At 48.8% G+C, this 17,714-nt stretch overlaps 1 protein-coding gene across 3 annotated transcripts in view; it reads right to left on the reverse strand.

Annotated features, from left to right (window-relative positions):
• Window positions 1-261: 261 nt before the first annotated feature.
• Window positions 262-17,714, reverse strand: part of ECSCR (endothelial cell surface expressed chemotaxis and apoptosis regulator) — a 48,812-nt gene continuing 31,359 nt past the window's right edge. For 2 of the 3 annotated variants that reach the window (XM_073356028.1, XM_073356027.1), the window contains 7 exons: window positions 16,550-16,657; window positions 16,111-16,230; window positions 11,794-11,907; window positions 11,122-11,220; window positions 6,073-6,109; window positions 3,562-3,655; window positions 262-2,664 (listed from right to left, as the gene is read on the reverse strand). In XM_073356028.1, the coding sequence (XP_073212129.1) occupies window positions 2,656-2,664; window positions 3,562-3,655; window positions 6,073-6,109; window positions 11,122-11,220; window positions 11,794-11,907; window positions 16,111-16,230; window positions 16,550-16,657 (581 nt within the window). In that variant the 3' untranslated portion in view covers window positions 262-2,655. The remainder of the gene's footprint in view (window positions 2,665-3,561; window positions 3,656-6,072; window positions 6,110-11,121; window positions 11,221-11,793; window positions 11,908-16,110; window positions 16,231-16,549; window positions 16,658-17,714) is intronic. The other variant, XM_073356029.1, reaches the window with a different exon arrangement.

A 17,714-nucleotide genomic window follows, 5' to 3' on the forward strand; every position in this document is an offset into this window, starting at 1 on the left:
GTCTCTAAACACAAGGAAACGGAAGCAGGGCCCTCAGGTAGATGGTTAATCAAAACATGTAACAACTGTGAACCAATTAGATCAAAACAGTCCAAACAAAATTTAACTGCAGTCCAACTGGCAGGAATGTAGCAGCACACCCCAGGAACTGGAACACTGAGTTCAGGAACCAGGGAACAAACAGGAATGGGACCAGGAAGGGAGCAGGACGCAATAAGCAGGAAGGCAACACGCATACACACATGCCAGGAGACAGCATACTTTTGTTATTGTCTCTCTTCTATATCTCTCAGATCACACTGGAGACTGCAAGGGCACTGGATGTACAGCTCAGCCTTAGCCAACACAAGCAACAAAGGGTGAGACCCTCTTGTAAATAATAGTAATTCCTGTTATTAAAGGTGAACTAACAGAACTTTTGAAATTAACCCTATCCAACTCTCCATATACATCACACAGGAGCCAAAAAAAAAAGGAGCAAGTCTGACTTACAAAGTTCTTTGCATATCATCTTTAACAGTGCACAGTGGATTAGGTTGTAGAACATCCCCAGATCCCTTTGAAAGTGAGGAAAATGTAGGAGGTAGGTACAATGTAATTCTACCATACCAGGAGGCTGGGAAGTTGAACAGGTCATCTGTGCTATTACCAAAAGTGTCCCAGGATCTCTGTTCTATGTCTTGCCCAAAGGATACCACCTCCAGCATGCTCAGTGTTCAGCACTGACTGCAGGTGGAAGGAGCAGCCATCAATATAATTTCCTGCAGCACTTTTCATCTTCCTTGGAGGGCTCCAATCTACATACTACCCTGGCTCAGCATCACTTAGCTTTTGAAAGTTCAAAACTCTGGAGGTGGTCTGGTCACAGACATGTTAGCAAAGAAACGTCTGTGTTAAACCTGAGGTACCAGTGCTCAAACATCACAGTGATGATCATGATATAAATGCCTAGGCAGAGAATGTCATTGATGTTTCCTGTTAAGTGTTGTATAGAGAGTGTAACAAGGGTGTGGTGTGTTGCTTTTTGGGCCAGGGAGCACCTGGCCCTGTTGTGGAGGGCAGCCCAGCAGGCAGGTGCTGCGGATCAGCTGACCCAGCTGGACAGCAGCTAATGATTGGGTCTGATTCCCAGCTGAGGGATATCACTGAGGGTCCAGGAGAGAGTTCAGTATACCCTCTCTGGTGGCTACAGCAGAAGGCTCTGAGGAGCAAGCAGACCCCCAGGTTGGAGGAGATTAGACCCATTTGCTACTGGAGGCCAGTCTCAGTCAGAAACAGGACTTGGTTGTGTTGTTATTCCACATTTCTTTTTGTGGGCTGAAGAATAAATAGAGCCCTGAAGAAAGGGCTAAAATGTAACTACATGTGGCTGATTGTTTGTCCCAGGCTGGTGTTCAGGTCGACCAGTGTATAGTGATTATGTGCCAAGGTCTCTCTGCCTGTGGTCTGGGTCTATGCTGAAGTTAGGTTGACCCAGCTGTGTCACTCAGGGGTGTGAAAAAACTCACACCCCTGAGCAAACTAGTTGAGCTGTAGCCAGTGCTAGGTGACAGGATTCCTCTGTTGACCTTACTACCACCTCTCAGGGAGGTGGATTAACTACGGTGACAGGGGAATCCCTCTGGTTGTTGTCAGTATTGTCTACACTGAAGTGTTACAGTGGAGCAGCTGTGCCACTGTAGCATTTTAAATGTAGATATAGACTTAAGTATGGTGGATTGTTGGAACTGTTAGGAACCAAAGACTGGCAGAAAAGAGAGAGCTGCATTCTGTTAAAGTAACTTTACTTCTGTTATTCCAAGTAATTGAATCCTTTTATCTGAGAGATGTTGCTGTCCCCATTCAGAAGGGATCAGAGCACAGGCCTGTTGGAAGCATCATATACTCCAAGACCACATTTGCTATCAAGGAAGGGTTATGGCTATTCCCTGCAGGGAGCATACTGTAGTCACAGGAACATGCTAATCTGCTGGTTGAAGTTTAATTTGTAGTAATTTATAATAAAAGTACTTTGCACCTCTCCAGCAGCTTTCATTCATGGATCTCCAACTGCTTTCCAGGCATTAATTGATGTAGCCTCACAACACCCTTGGGAGGTAGGTAAATATCATTCCTGTTTTAGATAGGAAAACTGAGGCATGGAGAGGGACTTTCAGCAATTATGCCTCAATTTAGCAAAAGCACTTCAAGCCTGATCTACGCCTGCTGAAGTTAATGGGAGTCTCTCTGTTTGTTTCAGTGGGCTTTGGATCATGCCTTTCAGTGCAAAGCTGAACTGGGTCATTTGTGATCAGCTGTGGGGCAAGCCAATGATTGTCTGGCATGGATGCCAAAGAGTCATTAAGGGAGTGGTCTGTGTCATCGGTGAAGCTGTAGGTTGTTTGGCTCTCCTCCCCCTAAGAGCTGCTAGAACACGCTGCAAGTTTGTGTGCCTATCAGAAATATAGTTAGAACATGAAACATTGTGAGATGCTGGCTCTGGCTGGAGAAAACTCTTATAACCTACATGGGGTTACTGTGCTTGATTTTAGAGTACATATATTGATTGGAAAGGATGTAATAACTTATAAAGGAAATGTCACCCCCTGCCAAAATAGAAAGTCAGTGCAGATTGGCTAGTAGTGTTTCCTCCTGGCTCCTGTCATGTCACTGTCTTCATAACACCTACAAAAGAACCAAAACATGATGCATCAGCAGGCTTTCTTGGCAGGCAAAAGAAAACAAGCAAAGTATCCCTAGGGACTAACCCTTGGAGAGCCACTTGGGAACTCTGTCCATCCCTCCAACAATCCCAAATGCTAGACCAGGTGTCAAATAGTAAGCCCTAGGGAAGTGATGGCCCAGCTGTTGTGGGAGGGCATATATGTTAATGAAACAATATACTGCAAACACCAATCACAATACATCATACCCACAGTGGGAGCTGGGAGCAGGGCTCTGGCAGTGATCCTTGTCTCTCAAACACAGATCTCTACCTCCAGCTAAAGAAGACCTTTTTTAGCCCATAGTGGTAGTCCCTTTCCAGTGTGTTGTCAGCTGGCCTCTAGATGGCAACGTAACCCTCACTTATACCCACAAAGACAGACAGTACATTCCAATGGGGCTTCATAGGACTCAGATATTACCAGCAGGAGAGTGGGGTGGGGGGAGAGAAAACCTTTTGTAGTGATAAACGCCCATTTTTTCATGATGTGTGTATAAAAACAAACATCTTCTGTATTTTCAACAGTATGCATCCGATGAAGTGAGCTGTAGCTCACAAAAGCTTATGCTCAAATAAATTGGTTAGTCTCTAAGGTGCCACAAGTACTCCTTTTCTTTTTGCGAATACAGACTAACACGGCTGGTACTCTGAAATAGGACTCAGATAGTTCAGGTAAGCTTTGGATAAGCACCCAAATTCGTCCATGCTCATCTGAACCAACTCAGACCTATGGAAGTTTGCATGAACCTGTTTATTACTACCTTTCCGGTGGATTAAGAAAGCAAAGGGATCTTCTGCCCACGGAGAGAAACAAAATCTTAAGCAATTCTCTAAAATGCAAGGCTAGAAAGAGAAACCTTTTCCGAAGAGGGGTAACTCGTACTGTTGTTCGTGCTTAAGTTCTTCATGGAGATCAGAGTGATGCTGTCCTTGACTGTAGCAGCAGAACAACTGCCAAACAAGAGAAGGTGCAGGCCAATTATTGTCTTTGGAACATTAAAGCAACTGTCATAAGAGGAGAGGTTTCTCATCACAATCAGAAAAGGCTAGGGAAAAGGATGGCTCAGTGGACCAAGACTAGCTGCTAGAGCTTTCCCCCTCTTGGTTGCTGGTTCATTTCCAATCCACAAAGAAAGGTGCCCAAGCTATAGAATTCAAATCTGGATCTGGCACTCCCCATAGTTATGGGTAGGAAACAGAGGTGAAAGTAAGCCGGTACGCCCCCATATGGCGTACCGGCAAGAGCCGGTGCACTGTATTGGGGTGGATTGGCTTCCCCAGGCGCAATTTAAAGGGCCTGCTTCTCCTAGCAGCAGTTGGAGCCCCTGGCCCTTTAAATTGCTGCCAGAGCCCTGCTGCCGGAGCCCTGGAGTAGCAGCGGCGGAGCTGGGGCGGTGATTTAAAGGGCCTGGGGTGGTAGCGGTGGCTGAGCCCTGGGCCCTTTAAATCGACCCTGGAGCCCCGCCGCCGCTTCCCCAGGGCTCTGGCAGGCTCCAGGGACTGATTTAAAGGGCCCGACGTGGTAATGGTAGCCGGAGCCCTGGGGAAGCGATGGTAGGGCTCCGGGGACGATTTAAAGGGCCCAGGGCTCGGCCGCCGCTACCGCCCCGGGACCTTTAAACCGCTGCCAGAGTCTCCGGCTGCTGCTGTTGCCCCGGGGAGGGGGAAGGAGGCACTTGCCGGTACAGGGTGGGCCAGGGCTGGCTCTGACCTCCCCAGCCCTGCCCTTTCCGCCTGAGGCCCTGCCCCTTCCGGGGGCCAGAGCCGGCTCCAGCCCAGCCCCGTACCGGTAAGTCCCTAGACTTACTTTCACCCCGGTAGGAGGCATCTGGATTAATGGATCCAAACTGGATCAGTGACAGAGAGCACAGTCCTGTGAAATTTCTATCTGAACTTGGAATCACTGTTCTGGTTTTGACTCATCTCTTCTGCTATAAATGAAAGTTCTTCTCATCCGATGTCTCCTCAGTGGTCTCAAGTTGTGGTTTCAAACCAATTCCTAAGTCGATAAATGTTCGTGTAACAAATCTATCAGCACAATTAGCACCATCGTTGGCAGACTCCGTGAAGAGGCCAAAGACACAATGGATAGAGTGCCTGAATTACCCTTTCACTACATGGTCCTTCAACATCGTGGTTGAACACATTGCTAGGCATGGGGAGTCTTGCCCTGAGTGTCGTTCATGCTGTGTCTGTTCTGGGGCTACACAGTGGCATTCAGCCTCCAGGGCTTTGGCAATCACTAGGTCAGGGGTAGGCAACCTATGGCACGTGTGCCAAAGGCGGCACATGAGTTGATTTTCAATGGCACTCACGCTGCCTGTGTCCTGGCCACTGCTCTGGGGGCTCTGCATTTTTAATTTAATTTTAAATGAAGTTTCTTAAACATTTTAAAAACCTTATTTCCTTACATACAACAATATATATATATTATGGACTTATAGAAAGAGACCTAAAAACGTTAAAATGTATTACTGGCACGCGAAACCTTAAATTAGAAATAAATGAAGACTCAGCACACCACTGCTGAAAGGTTGCCGACCCCTGCATTAGGCACTGATTGTGTTGTACAAAGAAGCTCCAGGAACATATGGTTTTAAAGTAGCAGCAGCATTCAAGGGTATTTCTATCGTTTGTGCTGTGGAGGAGCGTGGAAAAAAGTGAGTCAGGTAGAGGCATCCTTTACCTTTACTCTGTTGATTCATATTGGATTGTCAGACCGTTTAGAGAAGGGTGGTCCAGTGTCTAGGGCACTAGCCTATGACTGGGGAGACCTGAATTAATTCCCTGCCACAGACTTTCTGAGTGACCTTGGGCAAGACTCTTAGCCTCTCAGTCCCTCATTTGTAATCTGGGAGTAAATACCTTAAAGAATGTGAGGTGCTCAGATACTGTGGTAATGGGGCGTGTCATATAAACTTAGTCTTTAGGACCACTCCTGTCTCAGTGAAGATGCTTTCAAATTTGGGGGCCTAAACGTAGGCATCTAAGTACAGGAGTTAGGTACCCAAATATAAGTAGGCTGATTTCCTGAAGGTGCTGTGCTCCCACTGGCCTCAGTGCATCTCAGAAATTCGGTACCCATATACGTGGCTCGAGATCCAGTTTTTCCACTAACTCCATTGGGGGCAGGATCAGGCTCAGTGTCACTTTTCACCTATCCCAAAGAAATATCATAACATCCCCCTGCACTCCAAATGCACTAAACATTTCCCCTCCCTTGCTAGAGTGAGTTTTGAAAAAAAAAAAAAAAAGAGATCGGTCCATGCTTAGAGCTTGCAGGTGCTATGGCAATACGAATAAGTGATAATAATCCCTGATGCTTCATAGTGGCCATGAAGAAAGCCGTGATTGCCGAGCAGCCTTACCTTTCTGATACGACGGAGCTCCCCGGTTTCTGTTTATCTGTTGGGGGGGGGGGGGAAAACAAAGTTGATGCTGGGTGAAAAAAAAAATCTATCAATGAGCAAAGCGAGAGTTATTCAGAATGACCCTAGTAGTGTCGTAAATGGCCATCAATGGAATGCAAAGCCTCTGCCAGGCATTTCAGCCCTGGTTAGAGAAAACTGTATAAAGCTGAGTGAGCTGAACAGCGTGCTGATGTTTGCCTTACTGGTTTCTTTTCAGCCTTTTGGCTAAGATGATGTGTCCTGTTGGTTGAGCTGCTTTGCCCCCTAGTGGACAGTGCTTGAGCTGGAATATAGGCTTTACCAGGAAATCTTATTAAGATGATCAATTTATTTGAGCATAAGCTGTAGCTCAAGAAAGCTTATGCTCAAATAAATTGGTTAGTCTCTAAGGTGCCACAAGTACTCCTTTTCTTTTTGCAAATACAAACTAACACAGCTGCTACTCTGAAACTTATTAAGATGATGTTGACGTAAAAAGAAAACGGTACAGAGTTTAAGCATAGACGTTTCTGGTTATCAGGGAATAAGGTACAGATTATCAAGGGGTGCAAAATTCGGTTTAGGAACAGGTGGTGTAAGGAATACATAATCTGCAATCTCCCCGCTTGGGGGTAAAAGTTAAGGGGTCAAAGTACAGACATTGAGATATGGGGGTATGTTGTTCATATAATGGCTGTGTTCAGGTGTGGAGTATAATGAGTGGATACGATGATGAGGATGGATTTACCCTCATTTGGTGGGATTTAATGTTCAGTGAGTTTATGGTTCCAGTTCATATGGTCCAATGGAAAAAGTCTCTCAGTCCCTTTCCCATAGTTGATGCATGATGTCGTACCGGCTCACGCCTCCTGGTACTGTCGGTGGCCGGTGATGTGTTCGATGTAGATGTCCCTGGACCATCGGATGGTGTCTGAGACCATGAGGCGCTGCATGAGCCGTACGTAGAGTCGACTGATCCCACAGGTCCGCAGCACACGCTCGTTGCAGGGGTCCCAAGCACCCTGGGCTCCGACGATCAGGGCATCCATCTGCACCTCGTAGCCCTTCGCTCTCAGGGTGTCGGCCAGGGGGGCGTATTTTTCCAGCTTACGAGCTCGGGCTTCGCGGAAGGCTGGGGTCCTGTTCTCAAAGGAGACCGTGATGTCGACAAAGATGATCTTTTTCTGGGCCTCATCGGGGACTACCACGTCAGGTCGCAACTGGCTGTCAGTACCGGGGATGGCGCAGTTCACGGCGACCTCCCCAAGGCGCGGTGCGATGGCTTTCACCAGGTGGTTCTGGATGGCGTTGTGGCGCAGCTGCCAGGCTCTGGAGTGGGTGCACAGGACATGGGGCAGGGTCTCGTTGGAGTAGCCGCACTTCCTGCAACGCTTGTCTCGGTTCCCATGGTGGACGGCTCCATTGAGCGGGACGCAGTTGAGCCGGGCATGGTGGATGAACTGCCAGTCGGCGAAAGCCGCCCCCAGCGAGGAAGTGGTTGCTGGCGTCCCACTTACTGGTCAGTTCGAAGGCTTTACCCTGGTCCGGTTTACGCTTCAGGGTTTCCATGTACAGTGAGTAGATGGCTGCCTTCAGGGTCCTTTCCAGCATGCCCCTGGCGCTCGGGGTGACGATGGTGTTGTCGTCGGACCTGATCTGCGGCACCAGGACTCCCAGCTCCTGGCGCTCCTCGCACCACCCCCAGTGGCAGCCGATGCGCTTCCCCAGGCGAAGCATGGCATTGCGAGCACGGGACCACAGTGAAGCGATGTCGCGCCCGTCCCGTCCGAATTCGCCATCCAGGGAATCGCTCAGGAAGGTGGTGATGTCTTGGTTGTATGGGGCTCTGCCGATCCACTTCTTTGTTGCGTTATGGACGGCGTTTGCTGCGATGTTCCATCCCATGGCGTCGGGACACATCAGGAGGTGGAAGACGTGGGTGATCACCGCAGTGTCACACAGGTCACCCATGCGGGGGACATTGGCACCGCCATGCCTGTGGGTGATGTAGACCAGCTTGTTGCTGGCTTTCTGGGGAAGGAACAGCCACTTCTTCACCAGCTGCCGGACGATCTTGTCTGCCTTGTTGAGGGGTACCTTCGCCACGGCGAATCCCCTTAGGGTGAACGAGATGCGGGGTATAAGGAAGGTGTTCGGGGCGTTTATCTTCTGCCACGGTGCTAGCAGGGAGGCGTCAATCTTGGCGGCATCCTGCAAGATCTCCTGGATGGTGTCCTCGGGTGTCTGCCAGACACGGAAACCCATTGGCGTGCCGAGGTGCTGGTACGTCTGCCCCTCTGCCAGGGGGATGATGGGCTCGCCCTGGATCTGGAATCCTGTCGTCTGCACCGAGTCCCTTTGCTGCCGTCGATGTGGAGAGTTGCGCACTTCTTTGCATTGAAGTGAAGCCCCATGCAATTGGCAGCTCGACTGGTGGCATCTAGCATACGTTGGAGGTTCTCTGGGTCGTCCGTGGTCAGGACCAGGTCATCCGCGTAAGCCAGGATGCTCATCCTCTCACCGTGGAGGTTGAAGCCATCTGTGCCATTGGAGATCGCTCACAGCAACAGCTCCATGGCGAGGTTAAAGATGACGGGGCTGAGTGGACAGCCCTGCTTAACTCCGCTCCGGATCGGGATCTCGGCGGTCTCCCCTTTGACCGAGCAAATGGTGGTGCTGCATCCCTCGTACACCTCTCGGATCACATGAAGGAAGTTCTCTGGCATCCCAAACTCCAGGAGCGTGGCAAAGATGTGGTGGTGGGGTGTGGACCCAAAGGCGTTAGCCAGGTCGAGCCATGCTGCCGTGCACTGCCTCCATGCCCTTCTGGCCATTTCGATGGTGGTTTGGAGGACAAAGTTGTGTTCATAGCAGCCCTCGCAGGACATGAAGCCTTTCTGGATGGAGCTGATGGCTCCCCCGCTCACCGACCGCTCCGTGATCCTCGATGCCAGGCAGCTGGCATAGAGCTTGTACATCATGGAGCAGAGGGAGATGGGCCTCCAGTTGCTGGGGTCATCCTGCTCGCCCTTCTTGTACACCAGTACCATCTTGGCCTTCACCCAGGAGCTGGGAGTCGGGCAGAATCGCTTGCACTGGTTGAAGAGCGTGGCAAGGACCAGGCAGCCGGGATCTCACTTTTTCAGGAGGCTGTAGGGGATGCCATCTTTCCCAGGAGTGGTGTTTTTTGTTTTTGAGAATCTGGCCATTACTTCCTTGGGCGTATAGTCAGTTTCCAGGACACCTGCTTCGTCGACACGGGGCAGGGGGTGGAGGCACTCTGGGCGCTGCGTGTCATTCTGGGCTATGCGGTCAAATACATCCTTGAAGTAGCTGTAGAGACGCTTAGATGGGATCGTGCAATAGGGCAAGGGCCCATCTAGGATCTCCCTCATGGCCTTGGAGCAGTTTACCCGGTACAGCTTTTGCATCCTTGAAGCCGCTGATGGATCGTAGCGGCGGCTGGCGTCTCTACTTCTGGTTCCCCTGGTGGTGGTGGTGTGGTTTGGAGCAGGCGTTCTGTGGGCAGGCGGGGCGTTCTCCTGGTTCGAACTTCTCCTGGGTGTGATTTCCTCAGACAGTTCTTGGGTGAGCCTGTCTATGAGGAGGTCAAAGTCGTCAAAGGAAGCTGCCGCTTGTAGCTCCTTGGTCCAGGCAGTCTGCCACGGAGTGGCAACCCTCACCATCGGCTGCTGGCCCTCATGGTCCTCAACCTCGTCTGGTGCAGGCTCAAAGCCTGCGTGGTCGGCCTGCTGTCTATCTCGTGGGTCAGGATTCCCTTCGGTTGGGTGCTGGGGCGGGATCTCTGGTGGGATGCTGGCGTTGCTAGCAGTCGGAGAGACGCAGTTTGGCTCAGGGGTTGCTGGGACACCGCTGGTCCTTCTAGAAGGGGCTGCTGCCTGGGCGGTTGCTGCTGGAGCGTGAGATCTCTCATAGGCAGCGTCCCACAGAATGGACTTGGGGGCCGTGCTGGGCCGTCTGGCGATGAAGACTAGGTGCTTTGCTGTGGCTGCGGGGCTGGTTCCTCCAGTAACGTCTGGAGTTTGTAGGGCAATCTGGGGCATGGCGCTGGCTCCTCCGGTGGCTGGAGCTCACAGGGCGGTCTGAGGCTTGGCACTGGCTCCTCTGGCTGCTGGAGCTCATAGGGTGGTCTGAGGTGTGACTCTGGCTCCTCCGGTGGTTGGAGTTTGCAGGGCGGTCTGAGGGGCGGCGCTGACTCTTCCGGTGACAGGATCTCAAGCAGCTATGCGCGGTGGGGCGCTGATCCTTCTGGGGACCGGGACATGCTGGACAGGTGGCAAGGTAGCACTAAGTCGTCTCAGTATGGAGATTTGCTTGGCAACATGAGAGGGTGAGACGGGCCTCCTGCTGACGAGGACCTGGGTAATGTTCCCCAAAGCAGCAGGTACCTTCTCGATTGCAGCCTCCTGTTCCATTGGCCTGGCGACGGGGGCAGGCTTCTTGATGGCAGCTCGCAAGGTCGGTTTTCTTTGTTGAGGCTCTACAAATTCAGTGCAAAAATCTGTGCTAATGCAACGTGGAGCAAGAGGTTTAAACCCAGTAAAATCTGCAAATTGCACTGAGGCAGCTCCAGACTTACCTCTGTCCCTTATATGTGTAGGGTAGGACTTGGTCTTTCAATATACGTTCACACTGGATTGTTTTATTTACATAGGCAAAAATGACTCCTCTCCGCTGCATTACGTTTGATTTTGAAAGACAAAGCCATTTTTAATAAAAGCATCTTAAGCTCATTCCCCTCCCCCTCTACTCAAAGTGGCCAGATCAATTTTTTTGCTAATTAGTGGGGGTAAAGCGGAAGAGGGAAAGGAATAATTCCAGGATGAGACCAAACATGGACAGTTTTGGCCTACAAAGACTTTTTATACCAAAATTACATCGGCCCAGTTCTGAAGCCCATCTGTGACTGAAAACAGGGATCTGGACCAGAAATGCCATTTAGCTCTGGATACAACCACCCTATAGAACTGCTGGAATGACTGTAACAACACAAGCATATGCAAATACCTTCTGCATCTTTGGAACGGTTACACTTGAATCTCAGACTGACCACACTGGCCAGGACGATAACAACAACTACCAGAATGACTATGAAGCTGATGACACCTGAGCAATGGAGAAAAGAATAATTAGTCAATGTTAATGTAACGGGTCTGTTTGGGGCCCAGTGTAACTCCTACTGAAGTCAATGAGTTAGTCCTGTTGACTTAGAATCATAGAATATCAGGGTTGGAAGGGACCTCGGGAGGTCATCTAGTCCAACCCCCTGCTCAAAGCAGGACCAATCCCCAATTTTTGCCCCAGTTCCCTAAATGGCCCCCTCAAGGATTGAACTCACAACCCTGGGTTTAGCAGGCCAAAGCTCAAACCACTGAGCTATCCCTCCCCCCCACTTCTATGGGACTTGAATTGCATCCTTAAGGAAAAACATTAAGCAGATTTTTATTTCTGTTGTAATGAACACCAAAGTGTATTGACCAGAGAAGTGATATTCCCTAGAATGAGAAACCTCTTGCTCTTTTGTCTTCACTGGTATTTTCCTCAAATGACAATACATCTTGACTTCCAATGAACCTTTAACCCAAAAGGCTGAGTTTACTCCTGGTATAATCCTACCAGGGTTGAAACCAACTGCATCACCAAGCTTCGCCTCCACGTCACCAAAAGACAGGCCCTTACCAAATGCTGCCATCGTCAGGGCCGATTTCTCCTCCGTCGGGGCAGGGTCTGGGAGGGAAGGTCCTGTGCTCCAGTCAGAGGCAATGGTTGTAAAGGTTACTTGTTTCGAAGTGCCTGTGGAAAAGGTAGTTTTACTTAAAGACTTTCTACTCAGAATCCAGGGAGAATGTAATTCCAAGGCCACACTGGCAAGGTGCCTTCATTCCCCCAAAGAACATTTAGCCTTACTGCAGAGAGAGACTGAGCTGCTCCCAGTGAAGTCAATGCAAAATTCCCATTAGCCTCAATGAGAGCGGGACTGTATTTTGCAGTTCTGTGCCCCTTTTCATCAAAAGATCTACATGAATGAGTGAATGCTCACAACCTACCATTTACAGCTGGCACAGAGAGGCTGAGGGATTTGCGGCATGACACGTCTGCAGCAAGAGCCAAGTATAGAGCCCATACTTCCCAATTTCCATTTGTGTGCTTTAGCCACAAGACCAGCATTCCTCTCAGAGAACCAGCTTTCCTGCCTAGCTCAACCAACTGACCTTCACGCCTGAACAGTTCATCCCAAGGAAGGGAAACTTCTGTAGTGTTTTCAGGTTTTCCAGAGAGCATATGGGAACTATCAGACACACTGGTTAGCTCTCAAAGCCATTGCCATAAGCAGAGGCAGAGACACAGTGATGTAACAGCACCAATCCAGGATATGCTGTGCAAAGGGTTGTAACACCGTCTTTGGGCTTCTACACTGGAGCACAAACAGATTTAACAAGTGGAAACCAAAGGAGCTAGTCAGAAAATGGAATTTTTGTCCTGTGGAACATTCCAATGTTTAAACATTTATTTTCGTCCAAATCAAGACAAAAAAATGTTCACGGAATGAAAAATTCTGAAAAACTTCCATTTGGAAGTGTTGAAATAAAAAATGTTGACTTTTTAGTTGAAATAAAATTTTAATTTGAATGGAAATGTTTTGGTTCAAAATGTCACTTTGGAAAAGAGAAATTTTTAATGCCGACTGACATTTACCCATGGAAAATTTCAATGTAGACAAAACGTATTTCCCAACAACGCATTCCCCCGCCCCCCCCAAAAACCCCCAAACCCAAAACACACCGCCTTTTTGACTGAAATTTTCCAGCAGCCTTCAACAGCTGCCTCCCAGAGTAAAACTGTGCTGGAGGAACATAACTGGTAGTGGGATTATCCAGATTGCAGATGTTGCTGTACAATGGTTCTGTTAGTCATCAAGTTGTTTGCCTTGTGCTGAAATGCTGCATCTTCTAATTTATCCATGGTCACTAGACAACTGTCTTATAGGACTTTCTTTGCTACTCTGCTTGCTGAGCCTGGCTTGGGTACTTAGTATTTGGGAAATGTTAGATCCCACACCAAAAGCCTGGAAAAATGGAAATATCAGTAGCAACTCCATACTTAAAGTTGCACTGAGCTTTTACATAAAGCAGGATTCAAATTAAAACCAGGCTCTGTGATACCCTAAAGAACTATTAGCTTTACTGAGCACAAACATCTACAGAGATGGAACTAATTTACACATGCACTGGGTCTTGTGTAAAATCTGGAATGGACCCTTAAGAGGACAGGGGTGGACTTTGGTTGTTCCACAGTCTTGGGTTCAAAGCCCAAACTCAGGATTTAGAGCTCAATCCAACTCCCACTGAACTTAATTGGAGTATTTCCACTGACTTCAGGGTTGGATCGAGCCTTTACTCTGGGAGAACTCTCCCTGAAGTCTACAGGAATCTTGCTCTGAAGGGACTGCAGGGTTAGGGCCTATGTCAGAAGCATGGCAAAGGTCTTTCCAAGACATTACAGGGGGCATTTTACTCTCAAAGTGAGGTCATTCTTTTCACATTCAGACACAGTCCAGTCAGGGTGCATTGGTTGGATTTTGTCATCTGGTCTATACTGACTGCTAGGAGGACACCCCTGTTTATTCCAGGTGTTATGGACAGCCCAAGGTCAGACTATATTTAGAGCACTGGACCCCATAAACCAACTAGTTCAATCATAATGAATTCTTGTTTAAATTAAAAGTTGTTAAATAAAGGGACACAGCCTGTGCTCCCAATTCCCCTGGACTCTGGATCTGGATGAGGAAAACACAAGGCACGAGACTTGTCAATGGACAGTTTGTAGCGATTAAAAGAATTATAGACCAAGATGGAGGTAAATACTGGTTTTCCCTAACCAAGGTGGCACCCAGTGAAAAAGGGCTTTGTTTTTAGGCTTAACACCTTCCCCACCAAACAAAACGAAACCCCTACTGTGGTTGTACCCCATCCCCACCCCCTATTCCATGCTTTGAAGTTAGATAGAAACCATGGGGAAACAAGGAATTAAAAATTCCCCTGTGACTGATCAAAAACTTATCTAAGCCATTTGCCAAGGATATTTGTGCTACTGACTGATCAGAAGGCTCAACTTTAATGCTGGCTGTGTGCCAGCTCACCAACAAAAGGCCGGGGGGAGGCATATTTTCATAAGTGTTTGTGACTAAGAGCACAAGTTCCACTGATCTCTCAGGATCATAAGTCAATTGAGGTGCTTTTGAAAATTCCACCCCTCGGCTGGCCAGCTGCCACCACCCTCCACCCCAAAGAGCTTCCTGAGCCTCTGCAGTGCCACAGTCCCCACCCTGCCACGCTGAATGCCAAGGTTGGGAACAAATTAGTGCAAACCCTGAACGCAGCAGTGTGGGAGAACGTGGTCTGAAGAGGCACCAGACAATGCGTGTCAGCGCAGGGGAGTCAACTGTAGGGCTGCCCTTTGTTTTTTAAAGTTCCTTGGGGAAACTGTCGCTTTCACTGAAACCTCCCACAAAAGTCAGCTCACAAGAGAACACTGCAAGCTGGAAAAAACTCTGCAGTTGTTACTGCATTCTTTCAGATGATTTTTTTTTCAACCTGAATTTAACCACAAACTTTGTTCCCAGTGCTTAATTTGTGCCAGGGCTTGCTTGGGCTGAGCCTTGGCACCTCTAGGCTTGGCAGTTCATAGTCCTGGCACCTCTAGCTTGGCAGTTCATAGCCCCGGCACTCCAGGGTTTCCTGCTTCTTTTAGGAAAGTAAAAAAATTGCTGCAGCCTCCGTACCTCTTTCGTTAGAAACTAAGCGCTGTCTCTTCCTCATCCCTTCCCCCCAAAATCAGATAGCCTGCCAATAAACCCTCCATGGCATGCATTCACTTACCTGTGTGACCATCAGCGATACCGGCCGAGATGTTACACTAAAGACTCAGTGCTCTACTCGGCACTGGTTAGGCCCTGGCTGGAGTACTGTGTCCAGTTTTGGTCACTAATGTATAGAAAGGATATAGCCAAACTGGAAAGGATCCAGAGGCAAGGGAGGTGATCAGAGGGATGGAATGCAAGCCATATGAGCAAAGGCTGAAGGAACAGGGTATGTTTCATTTGGAAAAGAGGAGAATAAGGGGGGACATTATAGTGGTCTTCAAATACTTGAAAGGCTGCCATAAAAAAGATGGAGAAAAGTCATAGCTCTCTTACCACAGAGGGCAGGACAAGAGGCAAGGGGTTCAAACTACAGCACAGCAGATTTAAATTAAATCTCAGGAAAAACTTCCTAACAGTAAGAACAGCAGGACAATGGAACAGACTGGGAGGTCATGGAAGCTCTTTCACTGGAGGTTTTCAAAAGGAGGCTGGATAGCCATCTTTCTTGGATGGTTTAGACACAACAGATCCTGCATCTTGGCAGGGGGTTAGTCTAGATGACCCTTGCGGTCCCTTCTAATCCTATGGCTCTTTGATTCTATAACTCTTCTGCCTAACTGAACAGCCACACAGGGGAAAGTTGTGTGAAACTTCCTGAAGAGTTTGAGAAGTTCCTAGACAGTATATGAGCCAGACTGCATGGCTCATACTCCTGTTGGTGAGCGCTTAGAGCCTGCTATTCCAAAGGGATACTGGGTGCTAGGTATGCAACAATCTGGCCTTTACTTACACAGTCTTCCTGACACAGTCTTCCTGGCATCACTTGTATAAGGAAGCACTCACTGACAGGAGCATGGGGTATACAATCTAACTCTCTTTGTATGCCTACACTGCAAGGGAAGATGAGACTGTAGCACACTTGGCATGTAGCGCAGTGTAGATATGTCAGTGTAGCAACTAGCGTGCATCTTTCTGGTGTTACCCTGCTAGCTAGATTAAAGCTAGCACCGATATGCCAACCTGTGCTACAATCACCCTCCACATGCAGTGTAGACATAGCCGGTGTGTGCAAAGTCCCAGTGTGACTACAATTAAGTGTACCGTACCGTGCTAGGAACACAGCAGGCACTTACCAACTGCAGCTGATCTTGATGCCGATTTTGATTTTCCCTCAGCTGGGCCAGACAGATGGCCTTTTGTTGTCTGCTTTGAGGGCATGGGAGTTGGTGTAATTAAAGTCAACACATTTGAAGCTGTGGAATAAATGTAGGGTTATTTTTGATTAGCTCTCGTCACCCATGTTCATTTAGAAACAGCTCAGCTAAAGGCAGTGCCCTTCCCAGGAAGTCCTCAGGCCTCCTGGGAGTTATGGGTAATCTGTTAAAAAGAGCACAGAGTTGAACAGCCAAGGACTGTTGGGTATTTCTAAGCCAGGACAACTTGTTTTGCTTGTTTGGGGAAAAATTATGTTTTTAAAGGAATTTTTCAGACAAAAGGGGCAGTATATTTCCAGAGGAATCTACCCAGATAGCAAACGTGGACCCGAAATAGGAAAAATTCAGACTTGCTTACCATATGGGTTTATATTTGCAGACTGAAGCTTGTAGCTTTCTGTTGACAGCCTTTGTCTCCCGTCTCCTGGGGAGGAGTCCTTGCTTCTAGCCACCTGCAGCAGCCTCCCTGAGCCAGTTTCAGTGGAACCAGAAGGCAGAGAAGCAAAAATAAGGTAAGGGAGCACTTTCCGTTTGAAAATCCATTGATTCAATCCTTTGCATCATTCTAAGTGATTTGACAGCTGCTTCCATGGAACTAGACACAGGAACCCTCTACTGGCCACAAGGTTCCTCTACCAATTTTGCTGCCCCAAGCAGTCGCTGCCGTATTGCTGCCGCCAAATTGCCGCTGCGCCCGGAAGAGCGGCGGAGCTGACGCCTAAAAGCTGCCGTGGCGGGAAGAGCAGCAGAGCTGCCATCAAATTGCCGCGGCGGGACACGGACTGCCGCCCCAGTCTGAATGCCGCCCCAGGCACCTGCTTGGAAAGCTGGTGCCTGGAGCCGGCCCTGACTAGCCAGACCTGCATGGGCTAATGGATTAACCCTGGGACTGGGAGCCTAGAGCGTGGGTTTAGTCCCAACTCTCACAGGGCGGCTCTGGTTCAATGTCCCTCTCAGTAAAATGGAGATAACAACCCGGCAGGGGTGTTTGTTTAGTGGGTGTCAAGCACCACACATTGTTAATAGCTTGTTTGAATGAAAAAGTGACACCTGTGTAACTCAAACTTAATTTTTTATAAAGTGAGCGTGGTGCAGGGAAGCCTCTTCTAATGAAGGATGTGGTTGCTATCCTTATTTCTATTGCAGTAGCACTCAGAGGCCCAGGCCAGACACCAGGGACACTTTATCCTTCTGGCCCACATACCCACACCAAGTCTCCTCCCTGAAGAGCTCACAGTCAATACATATGGTGAACCAGCAGGTGGATAAAAAAAATCCTCAATCCTGGGGGAGGAGAAGGTAAGCATTGAAAGCAAGACCTGCCTCAAAGTTAGGCACTCAGCAGGCCATAGCAGACAGGCCTCCTGAATGCAGGCCCACAATTGGCCCGTTCACCTGCCTGCTAAATGGCTTCTGTTTTCACTTGGCTGAACACAAAAGCTGCCCAGCAGGCTACAACACAGGCCAATTACTGGACAAGCCAGCCAGGATGTTCCCTCCACTACTGCTCTGTGGGTTCTGCT

Source organism: Lepidochelys kempii, chromosome 8, assembly GCF_965140265.1.
Source record: "Lepidochelys kempii isolate rLepKem1 chromosome 8, rLepKem1.hap2, whole genome shotgun sequence".
NCBI lineage: Eukaryota > Metazoa > Chordata > Testudines > Cheloniidae > Lepidochelys > Lepidochelys kempii.